Here is a 16,363-nt window from a genome sequence, read left to right on the forward strand (position 1 = left end):
TCCATACATTTGTGCCCATCATCCTTTGGTTATATTTTTAACCAAAATGACAACCACCAAACAAAGGGGAAAACGCCTGTAGATACAACCCTAATACCAACGGTATCGCTCTCAGATTCAAGGGCCGCAATTTGGATCCCCGTCGACCGCTGGCCTATTGTACCATAAAAGGCCAGCGGCAACCACAAATTAAACTATTGTGCCTCAAAAGGCCAGGACACCACTACAAATTACTAAAATAATAAAAATCTCTTTTTCAGGGACTACAATGTGTACTGCAGAAAAAAATCCATGCGTAGAAAACATAACAAGGTGCTTTCCAGACCGCAACGGTCCCACTTGCATGTGCGAGAGTTTCGCCAACGAGAAAAAATTTAACTACGAGAAGAAAATTTGCGAAGACGTTGACGAGTGCGCCCAACTCAAACCTCACTGCTCGCACTACTGCGAGAATGCAGAAGGAAGGTACATCTGCAGTTGCGACGAGGGGTACACTACAGACCCATTCAGTTACCTCTGCTATGCTACTGGTGAGTGAGAAATTGAAATTTTTATTTGGCACCCAAAATTTTTTAAGTCAAAGTGTGCCAAAAAAGTCCCCGACTCAGCAAGTCGGGACTGAGTAGATACGACGCTGTTTTTCAGTAAGACCTTTCGTAATTTTGAAACCTTGCATCGTGTATTTATTTTGATTAAAATGCATTGTGTATATTGATTAAAAGATTGTGCACCGAAAGTATGCTTTTCTGAAGTAGTGAACTTTTTATTATCACTTTAAACCAGAAAAGCTATTATTATTATTTATCAAGATGGAATATTGAAACACCTATGCAACCGTCCGTGAAACTCATGCTAGCAAAATCCTTTTCTTGGAATAGACAAAAGCAAACCAAAGAGTGTATAATCGGTGTACATACATAGAAAAAAAAAGATATCAACCGAATGAGGGCTATCGTTTTAGCGCTCACCAGTTGGCGCCACTGTAGAGTAAGGTCCTGTCACTTGCTAGTAGCGAAGACAGTGGCACCAACTGGTGAGCGCTAAAGTGGTAGGAGGACTATCGCATTTGCACTCATCAAGATGGCGCCACTGTAGAGTAAGGTCCTGTCAATCGCCAGGGGTGCCAACTGTTAAGTATAAAAACGATAGCCCTCATTGAGAACCTCCTCCTTTTGTTCAAGTCGGTTAAAAACTAAAATATTTTAATTTTGTTTCAGGACCTGAAGGCCTGATATTCTTCACCACGGCAGACAAGATAGCTTTGGTGAAAATAAAGAGCAAACATAAACTCATCATAGCGCAAGATATAAAACAAGTAAGTCTTATTTTATTACTTATTAACCCTTTTGTTATTTGAAAAAAAAAAAACCTTGAAATAACAACAAAAACTCCTAAACTCAGAAACAAATTTAAATTTCAACGATAGCTCACGTGAAAATAAAAATCAAACAGGTCATCGTAGTGCAAGATATAAAACGTTAATTTTTGTTATTTAAAAATACCATTGAAATAACAACAAAGAAAAATCTAAGCTGAGAAGTTGTGAGTACCTATCATGAGGTAAAAAGAAACTGCATTTGAAACCACAAAATCCCAAAAACAGTAGATACTTAGAAATAATATTTCACAACCTGGCCTGGTGCTGCTACGCGCTACGAGGATAATAACCGTAGCAACTACAACAGAAACTGTAGCTCAATATCAATATTCGTAGCATACTACGACAACAGACTGTAACACTACGATGTGTTGCTACGACGCGACGCACACAGGTGAAATTTGCTCAAAAGTTGGCCAAAATTACGTTAAGTGTGTTTATGCCTATATATTGCTGTAGTCTGTCTAAAATAATAGTTTAAAGGTGATTTAAAAAGAAAAAGTAACGAATGTTTTCATTGATGTATTTAGTCTTACTAATAATTTGTTAAAAATTTGATAAATTTTTAAAAATACAATTACGATGCAGAAGTTATTTTTGGTTCTTTTAAAAGTTTTATTACATCTTAAGGATAGGGAATACTAATGGAATGCTATTCTGGGAACTGCCTGAAAACATATTATGAGTATTTTTAAAATTCATAAAAATTGTCAGTTTTGCAATATTTTGTTTAGGTGACGCAGTTTGACGCAGCTAATTTTGGTGTCATATGAAAGCCATAGATATGTTCTTTCGAAATATGTAAAAGAAACGGGTTGATCGCGCTTGATCATGAACTTTTTCACTGTTTAAAAAAAATAAACTCTTAAAATATAGACTTCTATTCAAACCTATATATCTATAACATAGTTAGTAATGTAGACTGTTTAGTAATACAGAAATAATAAACTAACCTGGAAGTATAGAATCCATATGTTTTATACCAAATATCAACTAAATAAAAGTTAAACGTTGTTGATAAACAAGAGCTAAAAATTATAAAAATTACTCAACAAGAAAAACTGTTTAAATCAAATGTTGTGGGTATCTGGATAAAAAGTGTTAAACTTTTTAAATATCATTTATAGATGGCGCCATATGTCTTGTTCCTATATTAGGTTACTAATTTAGAATCGGAGTAACTTTGCTTTTTTTAATTTTGGCCACAAATTACGTACATTTCACTTGTGTGCGACGCAGCGACTTATACTACGAGAACGTTGCACTTATTTTGTGCTTTTTAAAATGAAAGAAAAATATCTTGCTGATCACTATGAGACTCAATAATGAAAAATAGACATAAAGAGGCCAATACTAAAATTATACTTAAACATAAGACTGAACTTTTAAGTATCATTTCAGTATGAAGCCGTAACAGGTTCTAAAATTCAACTCAAAAACATTGAACCTGAAAAAGAAGCGGTCGAAAACAAATACGCGCCAAAAGATTTTGACTCGCATTTTTTTTTCGGCGGCTTATTTTTTTTTTTTTTGTTGTTGACCCAGGGAAAATCCTCATGGATACCACAGCGCACGGAGCACGGTGTGGTTATGCCGGACTCTTACCGGCTAAAAACCCTGGGGTGTTCCGTAGGTCCGGCCCCACTGACCGGCACGGCAGTTTGAGTGGCAAATGTACGAAAATACTATGCAATTACGGTTGAAACTTCATTGAAGCAGTCGCTGTTTTGAGCCAACCATCATCACTGAAATTGCAACTGTAATTGCATAGGATTATAGTATTATTTGCCATGTCTTCTGCCGTGCCGTGTGAGTGGGGCCGGGCCCAAATCGTTGCCCAGTGGGGTGATCCCACCAGACAACTGAGAATGGCTCTGGACCACTAGAGACATCCCCGAGACGGGTGGGCCCGTGCGATGCGGGTAGCGGGATCTCCGTTCCAACTACCCGCTGGGCCCACAAGGAAGCGAGGAGGGGGCTCCACAATGTAAAGCCCCGTCCTCACTGCCGGCCGTCGGTGCCGCGGGTCAGTTATGAACATGTTCAGCTGACGCGCGGCGTACGAAAAAAAAAAAAAAAGAGAAGATAGAAAAAACAAATTTCGTTTTCGTGCGATACTTTTTTTGCCTTTTTTAATTTTTTGACAGCTAATTTTGTATTTTTTGAGTAGGATTGTTCTTTTACGTATTTTTTAATATATTATTTTTTTTAGATTTCTTTTAAATGCAAAAAGTTGTCATGTTTAGCTTCTTTTTCTCTGATATTTTCTTTATAAATTTTTAATGGGCTTCAGCACTTTTATCTTTCTTTTTTCATTTTTTTTTTTGCACTTGTTAGCGGTATTTTTTGTTTTATGGGCTTAAACAAGTACTCTTTTAAATATTTAGCCTCTTTTAAAATGGGAATTATTTGCTCGTAAGCAGTAATCTATTCTAATTATGGGCTTTAGTTTCTTTTGCCTCTTTTGTTTTTTTATTCATCTGCGAGGAGTAATTTTTTTTTATTTGATTCATTTTTCTTTTTTGCTTCTTTATGCTCTTTTTTTGCATTTTTTTTACTTTTTTGGCGCTATAATATTTTTTTTCTTTTGTGTGGGCTTCAATTCTTATTTTTCTTTTTATCCTCTTTATTTTATGCTCTTCATGTTTTTAACTTACTTTTTTTTTTAAATTTCACTAAGCGTCATAATCTTTTGCGCTTATATAAAATATCTGCTAACTTATTTCACTTAGTTGAGAAATAGTAAAATCTTATAAAGGAGAAATAAAAAACATACAAAATACGGTGGAAATAAACTAATATAAAATATGCATTAAATAATAAAATAAGAATAAAAAATATTATATTAAAATGATAACATGTAACTTACCAATTCTATGCTGAATTTTCCACGTTCCCAATCACGGCACTCGTCACGTACTATTTTATGGTTTTTAAGACATTTTAGCGACATGTTTTTTTGCGCTTGTAAGCAGTAATCTTTTTGTTTTTATTTAATGGGCTCTAGTACTCTTTTTTGCTTCTTTTAAAATGGGAATTATTTTTCCTCTTTGGTTTTTTTTTCATCTGCGAGCAATGTTTTTTTTTAATTTGATTTGATTTTTTTTTGCTTCTTTATGCTCTATTTTTTTTTTACTTTTTTTATGGGCTTAAGTACTCTTTGAAATGTTTAACCTCTTTTAAAATGGGAATTATTTGCTCGTAAGCAGAAATCTATTCTAATATGGGCTTTACTTTTTTTTTTGCTTTTTTTTTTCATCTACGAGCAGTAACGTTTTTTTTATTTGATTTTATTTTTCTTTTTTGCTTCTTTATGCTCTATTTTTTTTTCTTTTGTGTGGACTTCAATTCTTATTTTTATTTTTTGCCTCTTTAATTTATGCTCTTCATGTTTTTTATTTATTTTTTTTTAAATTTCACTAAGCGTCATAATCTTTTGCGCTTATATAAAATATCTGCTAACTTATTTATGACTTAGTTTAGAAATAGTAAAATCATAAAGGAGAAATAAAATACATACAAAATACGGTGGCCATAAACTAGTATAAAATATGCATTAAATAATAAATAAGAATAAAAAATATTATATTAAAATGATAACATGTAACTTACCAATTCTATGCTGAAATTTCCACGTTCCCAATCACGGCACTCGTCACGTACTATTTATGGTATTTGAGACATTTTAGCAACATGTTTTTTTGCGCTTGTAAGCAGTAATCTTTTTGTTTTTTTATTTAATGGGCTCTAGTACTCTTTTTTTGCCTCTTTTTACATGTAGGTAGGTATATTTCTTTTGTATTATTTTTTAAGTATATTATGGGCTTAATTTTTTGCCACTTTTTGTTCTGTTTTTTTTTAAACTATTTTTTAAAGGATTTGGTTTTTTGCATCTTTTGGTAAGTAGTTATATATTTTTTGCTTTATTATTTTTTATAATATGGGCTTCTGTATATTTTTTATTTTTAGCCTCTTTATGCTTAATAGAGAATAAATACATATACTAAATAATAGATAACTTAGCAGTAATATTTTCGCTCTTTTTTAATTGTGTGGGCTTTGGTATTATTTCTTTTTTAGCCTCTTTATACGCCCATTTTTACTTTTTTCTTGCGTCTTATCTTTTTACACTTTTAGACCGTTTTTTTTTGTTTTTTATGGGCTTCAGTACTTATTTTTTATTAATTTTTTTGCCTCCATATGCGTGATAATTGATATTTTTTTAAATATTTGGGCGTATTTATTTTTGTTATTTTGCCTCTTTTGATAACTTTTTTTTTACTCGATAACGAACCTCGATCTCTCTGTGTGTGCTGTGCTGCACAGCACAAACAATTTTTAAAAGCTGTTATAATTATTTTTTTTAATATTTTAGCGACATGTTCTTTTGCGCTTGAATCTTTTTATTTTTTGAAGTGGGCATTAGTAGTCTTATCATTTTTTTAGCCTCTTTTAAACATGCTTTAAAAAAATTAGAAAGGTAAATCTCACCGAACACGAAATGCCGTAGAGAAGAGAGCCAAACTAGCTCTATAAAGCATAAAAGCATTTAAAAAAGCAAAGTTTAACGCCAGCAATCAATTACGCAAAGCAAATAAAAAACAAGTAAATGGTAAAGTAATACAGTTTATAGGATGAAGAACAAATGGTATAAAGAAATGAAAAAGATAAATCTCACCGAATACCAAATACCTCAGAGAGCCAAAGTAGCTCTTTAGTAATATTGCTTTTTCGACTGTAAAGAGCCAACAAATACAATTATTTCCCGAAGTGTTCATAGGATGTTGCGAACGATCCTCCTTCCACCTTTAGACTCTTTCAACATTATAGATTTGTAAAAACCAAATTCTCGTCACTGTAATTTTTTGTACTTTTTGACTTGTTGTTTTAGAAAACTTTTTAAGCTCGTGATAATACATTTCTGTTCCATCTCGCATCTCACTGTCTTCTATTCAAACCGATAACTGAAAATTCCTGAAAAATTACGTTAAGGTTCCTGAAGACATTCTGAAACCAATGAAACCCAACAAAAACTGGTAACTAAAAATTCCTGATAAATTATGGTTAGGTTCCTGAAGACATTCTGAAACCCGGTGAGGTTCGTTTCAGAACCTAACTTAATGAAACCTAACAAAAACCGGTTAGGTTTCATGAAAACTGGTAACTAAAAATTCCTGATAAATTATGGTTAGGTTCCTGAAGACATTCTAAAACCCGGTTAAGTTTGTTTCAGAACCTAACTTACTGAAACCTAACAAGAACCAGTTAGGTTTTATGAAAACCGGTAACTGAAAAATCCTGAAAAATTACGGTTAGGTTCTTGAAGATATTCTGAAACCCGGTTAGGTTCGTTTCATAACCAAACTTAATGAAACTTAACAAAAACCGGTTATAGGTTTCATGAAAAACGGAAACTGAAAATTCCTGAAAAATTACGGTTTTGTTCCTGTATACATTCTGAAACCCGGTAAGGTTCGTTTCAGATTTGTTTTGTTTCATGAAAACCGCTAACTGAGAATTCCTGAAAACTTACGGTTATGTTCCTTAAGACAATCTGAAACCCGGTAAGGTTCGTTTTTAACTCCAGACGTAAAAGACAAGAGATTTTGAAAAAATAACGCGTGAAGAAACTACTGAAAATTATTCACTTACCTAAATAGAAAAAATAATGTTTCAATTAAATCATTTAAAAAAGCAAAGTTTTGTAGTAACGGCAGCAATCAATTTCGCAAAGCAAATAAACATGAAAATAGTAAAATATTATACTTTATAGAATGAAGAACAAAAGGTGTAAGGAAATAAAAAAGTGAATCTCACCGAACACCAACATGTTGTAGAGAGCCAAACTAGCTCTTTAGAAATGTTACCTTTTCGGCTGTAAAAAGCCAACAAATATAATTAGTTTCCGAATTTTTTTATAAGTGTAGGGAAAAATGATTTAATTCCAGACGTAAAAGACCAGAGATTTTGAAAAATAACGCGTGAGAATCAGTAAAAAAAGTACTGAAATCGTAGAAAAAATAATGCTTCCAATAACGCAAAGCAAATAAAAAATATTAAAATGAAAAAGTAATACAGTTTATAGAATGAAGAACAAACGGTATAAAGAAATAAAAAAGTAAATCTCACCGAACACCAACATGCAGTAGAGAGTCAAACTAGCTCTTCCGAAATATTGCTTTTTCGGCTGTAAAGAGCCAACAAACACAATTAGTTTCCGAATTATTGTTTATAAGTGTAGGGAAAAATTATTAAACTCCAGACGTAAAAGACCAGAGATTTTAAAAAATAACGCGTGAGAAATCAGTAAAAAAAGTACTGAGATCGTAGAAAAAATAATGCTTCCAATAAAAAAAGCAAAGTTTTATAGTGCTTAACGGCAGCAATCAATAACGCAAAGCTAAAAAATAATAATATAAAAATGTGATAACGTAAATGCGCCTATTACCGCCAGTTTAAGCTCACTTCGGATAAACGTTAGAAAATTAGATATAAGACGTGGTGATAGAAAAGACACTTTAATTTATTTATAACAATGATGAAGTAATCTTTGAATTCAAGTAGTAAAAATGAGTATTCAATCACACAATAATTAATAAATAGCAATTTAATCTGAAAAAGCAGTTGTTTCTATTACCGACCTATAGACGAGGTGTGTTTCTATTAACGTTTTTTCTGTTTCTATTACCGACCGCTAAGAATATTGCTCTTCATTTGGGTATATTCCAAGAGGCACGGGTTCGATTCCCGCTCAGAGGCTCGGGAACCACTTGATTTTTTGACGTTAAATTTGTTTTGTTTTTAGTTTTAGTTAAATTTGTTTTTTTTTCAAGTCAATTTTTTTTTATTATTAAAAGAGAAAAGGCACGCTTCTCGAAAATAAATAAATAAATCAAGCAAAAATAGTAGAATAATAAATTCCTCTATTATACTTGATTACGCGGTACCCGGTGTTCTAGTGAGTAGTGGGGGTCATTATTTAAACTATATTTGAGTTTTAATAAAATTAAATATTCATTTAATATTTCATTTTTATATTTAATTTGACTATAATTTTCAATTAGTTTTTATTTTAATTGTGTGTAATTGTGTATTTTAATTTAAACTATGGACAATGGACACTGTCTGTATAATTATTTTAAATATTTTTTTTATTATTCAAAAGATCTTAAAAAGTTACATAGTAGTTGTGATAACGCATGATTGGTTTGGTGTCATGACATAAATGTTAGTTATATACAAAATACAGGCTTATAAGTCTTCGCAGGTGGCGTTATAGTTATGAGGCGGTAATAGAATTAAGTATGAACATTACTTTATTCTATTAGCGACCGTAAAAAAAAACAGTAAGCAGCTAAAATATCTACATTAATGAAGACATGATCAGTGAAGTATCATTTTTATTAGGTTTTATTTTATATCAAATAGGTACTAATTAGAATTTAACAGGTTTTTATAAAATCTATTGTCATACATTATTAGAGATATTCTTTAATGTTCATTGCAGTTTTATGCCAAACCTATGACAATTACCGTATGGCGTTAATTGATTTAATTATGTGAAATATTCTTATGAATCGACCAAGACAACAAAATGGAGGCTAAATGCGTAGTTAAAGATACACATACTAAAATAAAAAACTTTATCAAAATTCTAACAACGCCATGAGTCGTTATTAGGAACCAAATTATGAAAAGTGTTTCTATTACCGCCCTTATTTAAAATTGTATTTAAGCCACAAAAATACAGCGAGAGGGCTATATTGAGGGTTTATTAAGGAAACTAAAGTACGAATTAATATTGTTATGCAAAAACATGTTGGTATACTCATTTTAAATGTATTAAAATCGCTAATTAATAACAAGGTGCACCTTAAGTAGCTGGGAGCGCGTCAGTATGAAAAGTGCGTCCGTTGCGGGCGCGTCCCATTTAATGTCAAATAACTCCGTTTACTGGTTATTTACGAACACAAACTTTAATCGTTTTGATAGTCAATAAACATATCTAGATATTTTTTAGGTAACGTGTTTTCTGGAACCTGTTATTATGTATTTTATGAAAGAAAGAAAAATAGGGCGGTAATAGAATACAAATTTTGGGGGGTCGTTAATAGGCGCACTTACGTTATATGATAAATATTGTAAATAATATAATATTATTAAAAAAAACACAGTTTAAGTAAACGATTTATAAAATAAAGAACAAACGGTATGAAGAAATGATGAAAAGTAAATCTTACCGTACACCACATGCCGCAGAGAGCCAAACTGGCACTCTAAAAATTTTGCCATCTTGGCTGTAAAAAGCAAGACACAATTAGTTTCCGAAATGTTTATAAGTGTAGGGAAAAATGATTCTTGAAAACCACTCAGTAGTTCACTCAGTAAAAACTTATAAAATACAAGTTTCTAAGGCACGTTTCACATGTTGTTCACCCGTTGGTTCACAATACTGGAATGATAAAGAGTACTTACCATCTTAAACTTCTAATGTTGTAGGTAATTAGTTAATTAAATACGACGCAAATTAGCAATAACGATTAAGTTCGTTAATGTTCGCTTGAATTTAAGTATTGTTAATGACATAAACAATTAACAAATCACTTAATCAGTAATGATTATAAAATAAACGACCTAAATTCCAAAGTAAGACCAAGTGTCTGAGTGAATAATAATTCAAACTCAGTCCAAAAAACCCAAATAGGTACAGCCAAATAGGTCTTGTGTACCTGTACCTAAAATATCTAACCATGTCCTGTCAGTATGGTACGCGCCCGTTAACCACTCGGGATCCAGCTAAAAAAATGCCGAAAAAAATGAAAAAACAATTGAAAAACCTAAAACACCTTAACCTGCCAGTATGGTACGCGCCGGTCAAGCCGGTACCCCCCATTAAAAGGGGGGCCTTCCCCTATCCACCACCCGGGGGACGCGCCCGATGGGTGACTGGTAACACCACACGGGATCCAGCTAACTTTTTTTGAGCTGAAAATCCTGAAAATTATGGTTAGGTACCTGAAGACATTCTGAAACCCGGTTAGATTCGTTTCAGAACCTAACTTAATGAAACCTAATAAAAACCGGTTAGATTTCATGAAATACGGAAACTGAAAATTCCTGAAAAATTACGGTTTTGTTCCTGTATACATTCTGAAACCCGGTTAGGTTCGTTTCAGACTTGTTAGGTTTCATGAAAACCGGTAACTGAAAATTCTTGAAAAATTACCGTTAGGTTTCTGAAGACATTCTGAAACCCGGTTAGGTTCATTTCAGATTTGTTAGCTTTCATGAAAACCGGTAACTGAAAATTACTGAAAAATTACGGTTAGGTTCCTGAAGACATTCTGAAACCCGGTAAGGTTCGTTTCAGATTTGTTTGGTTTCATGAAAACCGCTAACTGAGAATTCCTGAAAACTTACGGTTATGTTCCTTAAGACAATCTGAAACCCGGTAAGGTTCGTTTTTAACTCCAGACGTAAAAGACAAGAGATTTTGAAAAAATAACGCGTGAAGAAACTACTGAAAATTATTCACTTACCTAAATAGAAAAAATAATGTTTCAAATAAAAGCATTTAAAAAAGCAAAGTTTTGTAGTAACGGCAGCAATCAATTTCGCAAAGCAAATAAACATGAAAATAGTAAAATATTATACTTTATAGAATGAAGAACAAAAGGTATAAAGAAATAAAAAAGTAAATCTCACCGAACACCAATATGTTGTAGAGAGCCAAACTAGCTCTTTAGAAATGTTACCTTTTCGGCTGTAAAAAGCCAACAAATATAATTAGTTTCCGAATTTTTTTATAAGTGTAGGGAAAAATGATTTAATTCCAGACGTAAAAGACCAGAGATTTTGAAAAATAACGCGTGAGAATCAGTAAAAAAAGTACTGAAATCGTAGAAAAAATAATGCTTCCAATAACGCAAAGCAAATAAAAAATATTAAAATGAAAAAGTAATACAGTTTATAGAATGAAGAACAAACGGTATAAAGAAATAAAAAAGTAAATCTCACCGAACACCAACATGCAGTAGAGAGTCAAACTAGCTCTTCCGAAATATTGCTTTTTCGGCTGTAAAGAGCCAACAAACACAATTAGTTTCCGAATTATTGTTTATAAGTGTAGGGAAAAATTATTAAACTCCAGACGTAAAAGACCAGAGATTTTAAAAAATAACGCGTGAGAAATCAGTAAAAAAAAGTACTGAGATCGTAGAAAAAATAATGCTTCCAATAAAAAAAGCAAAGTTTTATAGTGCTTAACGGCAGCAATCAATAACGCAAAGCTAAAAAATAATAATATAAAAATGTGATATATGATAAATATTGTAAATAATATAATATTATAAAAAAAAACACAGTTTAAGTAAACGATTTATAAAATAAAGAACAAACGGTATAAAGAAATGATGAAAAGTAAATCTTACCGTACACCACATGCCGCAGAGAGGCAAACTGGCACTCTAAAAATTTTGCCATCTTGGCTGTAAAAAGCAAGACACAATTAGTTTCCGAAATGTTTATAAGTGTAGGGAAAAATGATTCTTGGAAAACCACTCAGTAGTTCACTCAGAAAAACTTAAAATACAAGTTTCTAAGGCACGTTTTACTTGTTGTTCACCCGTTGGTTCACAATAGTGGAATGATAAAGTGTACTTACCATCTTAAACTTCTAATGTTGTAGGTAATTAGTTAATTAAATACGACGCAAATTAGCAATAACGATTAAGTTCGTTAATGTTCGCTTGAATTTAAGTATTGTTAATGACATAATAAACAATTAACAAATCACTTAATCAGTAATGATTATAAAATAAACGACCTAAATTCCAAAGTAAGACCAAGTGTCTGAGTGAATAATAATATAATTCAAACTCAGTCCAAAAAACCCAAATAGGTAAAGCCAAATAGGTCTTGTGTACCTGTACCTAAAATATCTTACCATGTCCTGTCAGTATGGTACGCGCCCGTTAACCACTCGGGATCCAGCTAAAAAAATGCCGAAAAAAATGAAAAAACAATTGAAAAACCTAAAACACCTTAACCTGCCAGTATGGTACGCGCCGGTCAAGCCGGTACCCCCCATTAAGGGGGGCCTTCCCCTATCCACCACCCGGGGGACGCGCCCGATGGGTGACTGGTAACACCACACGGGATCCAGCTAACTTTTTTTAAGCTGAAAATCCTGAAAAATTATGGTTAGGTACCTGAAGACATTCTGAAACCCGGTTAGATTCGTTTCAGAACCTAACTTAATGAAACCTAATAAAAACCGGTTAGGGTTCATGAAATACGGAAACTGAAAATTCCTGAAAAATTACGGTTTTGTTCCTGTATACATTCTGAAACCCGGTTAGGTTCGTTTCAGATTTGTTAGGTTTCATGAAAACCGGTAACTGAAAATTCTTGAAAAATTACCGTTAGGTTTCTGAAGACATTCTGAAACCCGGTTAGGTTCATTTCAGATTTGTTAGCTTTCATGAAAACCGGTAACTGAAAATTACTGAAAAATTACGGTTAGGTTCCTGAAGACATTCTGAAACCCGGTAAGGTTCGTTTCAGATTTGTTTGGTTTCATGAAAACCGCTAACTGAGAATTCCTGAAAACTTACGGTTATGTTCCTTAAGACAATCTGAAACCCGGTAAGGTTCGTTTTTAACTCCAGACGTAAAAGACGAGAGATTTTGAAAAAATAACGCGTGAAGAAACTACTGAAAATTATTCACTTACCTAAATAGAAAAAATAATGTTTCAAATAAATCATTTAAAAAAGCAAAGTTTTGTAGTAACGGCAGCAATCAATTTCGCAAAGCAAATAAACATGAAAATAGTAAAATATTACAGTTTATAGAATGAAGAACAAAAGGTATAAAGAAATAAAAAAGTAAATCTCACCGAACACCAACATGTTGTAGAGAGCCAAACTAGCTCTTTAGAAATGTTACCTTTTCGGCTGTAAAAAGCCAACAAATATAATTAGTTTCCGAATTTTTTTATAAGTGTAGGGAAAAATGATTTAATTCCAGACGTAAAAGACCAGAGATTTTGAAAAATAACGCGTGAGAATCAGTGAAAAAAGTACTGAAATCGTAGAAAAATTCTTCCGAAATATTGCTTTTTTGGCTGTAAAGAGCCAACAAATAAAGTTAGTTTCCGAAGTGGTCATAAGTATGGGGCAAAATTTATTTAACTCCAATATAAAAGGCCAGAGATTTTGAAAATTTAAAAAAAAATACATTTGTAATAAAAAAGATAACGCCAGCAATCAATAACGCAAAGCTAAAAAATAATAATATAAAAATGTGATATATGATAAATATTGTAAATAATATAATATTATAAAAAAACACAGTTTAAGTAAACGATTTATAAAATAAAGAACAAACGGTATAAAGAAATGATGAAAAGTAAATCTTACCGTACACCACATGCCGCAGAGAGGCAAACTGGCACTCTAAAAATTTTGCCATCTTGGCTGTAAAAAGCAAGACACAATTAGTTTCCGAAATGTTTATAAGTGTAGGGAAAAATGATTCTTGAAAATCACTCAGTAGTTCACTCAGTAAAAACTTATAAAATACAAGTTTCTAAGGCACGTTTCACGTGTTGTTCACCCGTTGGTTCACAATACTGGAATGATAAAGTGTACTTATTACCATCTTAAACTTCTAATGTTGTAGGTAATTAGTTAATTAAATACGACGCAAATTAGCAATAACGATTAAGTTCGTTAATGTTCGCTTGAATTTAAGTATTGTTAATGACATAATAAACAATTAACAAATCACTTAATCAGTAATGATTATAAAATAAACGACCTAAATTCCAAAGTAAGACAAAGTGTCTGAGTGAATAATAATTCAAACTCAGTCCAAAAAACCCAAATAGGTAAAGTCAAATAGGTCTTTTGTACCTGTACCTAAAATATCTTACCATGTCCTGTCAGTATGGTACGCGCCCGTTAACCACTCGGGATCCAGCTAAAAAAATTGCCGAAAAAAATGTAAAAACTATTGAAAAACCTAAAACACCTTAACCTGCCAGTATGGTACGCGCCGGTCAAGCCGGTACCCCCCATTAAAAGGGGGGCCTTCCCCTATCCACCACCCGGGGGACGCGCCCGATGGGTGACTGGTAACACCACACGGGATCCAGCTAACAAATAAAATTAAAAAAAATAATAAAAAAAAATGCTGGATTTGTTTAACTTGAAAATAAAAATTTTGTTATGGCAAATTTATTTCTTATATTTGGATTGATTAGCTTGTTTTGTTTTTTTTTTTTCATTTATACAACTTGAAATTACGACGCAGGACATTTTTTGTCATTTGATTGTTGATCCGTAAAAGTTTCTTTTTTACGGATCCATTATTCAAAACTATTTTCACTATTTTTGTACTTATTACATTTTTACCTATACCTTTGTTGAAATTGAACACAATCATCACAAATAAAAAAACATACCTACTTTAACCGACAAAAAAAACGCGATATAAAAAAACGACCCGTGATTGTTTTTCCAACGAAAACTCGATTCCTGAAACGTTAACGAATTAGATCAGGTTGTCAAATCTAATAATCGACTGACCAGTCGAATACCAGATTTTACAACCAGGTCTATATTTCACTGACGATTCAAGAATCAAGCTTAAGAAAAACCTAAATAAATAAAAGAAAAAGAAACTATGACCGAAGAATATACACAAAAATACGACGCCGCACAATTTTTTGACATAGTCATTTTGTTTTTAGTTTTAGGGAGACGATAATTTAAACCACAACATATCATTTTTTTGCGAAAAATTTTTTCGCATATTTTGAGTTTTAATTTTAATAGGTACTATTAGGTACTTCAAGTAAACCTGACGGGTAAAATTTGTACAAAAACTTTAACTAAAACCAAGCGACCCGTGATATTTTTTACCAACGAAAACTCGACTTCTAAAACGTCAATAAGTAGGTAATTGATCAGGTTGCTAAATCCAATAATCGACTGAACAGTCGATTACCAGATTTCACAGCCAGGTCCATTTTATCAACGATTCAGAAATCGAGGATACAAAAGACGCAGATATTTCACCTAGAATTAAAGAAATAATAATAATAAAAAAAAAACAACTATTATAAACATAAAATAATTCATCAATTCCAAATTTGAATTGAAATTAAGTCTTGTCTTAAGACACACAAGTCAAAAATGACAACAAACTGTTGCTTTAAAATTTCATAAAAGGTAAATAGTCTATTTTATCAATGATTCAGCAATAGAGGCTACAAAAGAAGCAGATAATTACCATTAGATTTAAAGAAAAAATATTATTTTTTCCTTTGCTTTCGCGATTTGCGTTTAGCCACAACGGTGTGCAATCACAATTTTATTATAGAAAAAATTTAGGTCATCAATTCCATATTTGAATTGAAATTAAGACTAGTCTTAAGACAAACAAGTCAAAAATAACAACAGACTGTTGTTTTAAAACAAATACCTGTCAAAAAAGAATAAAAACCAAAATGTCGACCCGCGATATTTTGCCTGACAAAAACTCAACTTCTGAAACGTCAATAAGTAATAGATCAGGTTGCTAAATCTAATAATCGACTGAACAGTCGATTACCAGATTTCACAATCAGATCCATTTTATCAACGCTTCATAAATCGAGGCTACAAAAGAGGAAGATAATTTTAATCACCTAGATAAGAAGAAAAAAAAAACATTTTTATGAAAAAAATATAAGTCATCAATTACATTTTTGAATTGAAATTAGGTCTTAGTTTAATGCCCGTTTTCACCATCAATCCCTAATTTTTAAGTGACCCCTATGGTAACACAACAGGAATTTTGTTTTCAAAGGGGTCACTTAAAAATTAGGGATCGATGGTGAAAACGGGCATAAGACACATAAGTTATTTTTAATAAAAACCTGGCTTTTTGGCTTGAATTATTATTTTTCTTTTGAATTAAAATCAAAATCTCGACCCG

At 32.2% G+C, this 16,363-nt stretch overlaps 1 protein-coding gene across 1 annotated transcript in view; it reads left to right on the forward strand.

Moving 5' to 3' along the window:
• Positions 1-16,363, forward strand: part of LOC135082962 (vitellogenin receptor Yl) — a 153,777-nt gene that overhangs the window by 2,586 nt on the left and 134,828 nt on the right. The window contains exons 3-4 of the mRNA XM_063977729.1: positions 261-530; positions 1,218-1,315. Of these exons, the coding sequence (XP_063833799.1) occupies positions 261-530; positions 1,218-1,315 (368 nt within the window). The remainder of the gene's footprint in view (positions 1-260; positions 531-1,217; positions 1,316-16,363) is intronic.

The sequence above is a fragment of the Ostrinia nubilalis genome, chromosome 22, assembly GCF_963855985.1.
Source record: "Ostrinia nubilalis chromosome 22, ilOstNubi1.1, whole genome shotgun sequence".
Taxonomy (NCBI): domain Eukaryota; kingdom Metazoa; phylum Arthropoda; class Insecta; order Lepidoptera; family Crambidae; genus Ostrinia; species Ostrinia nubilalis.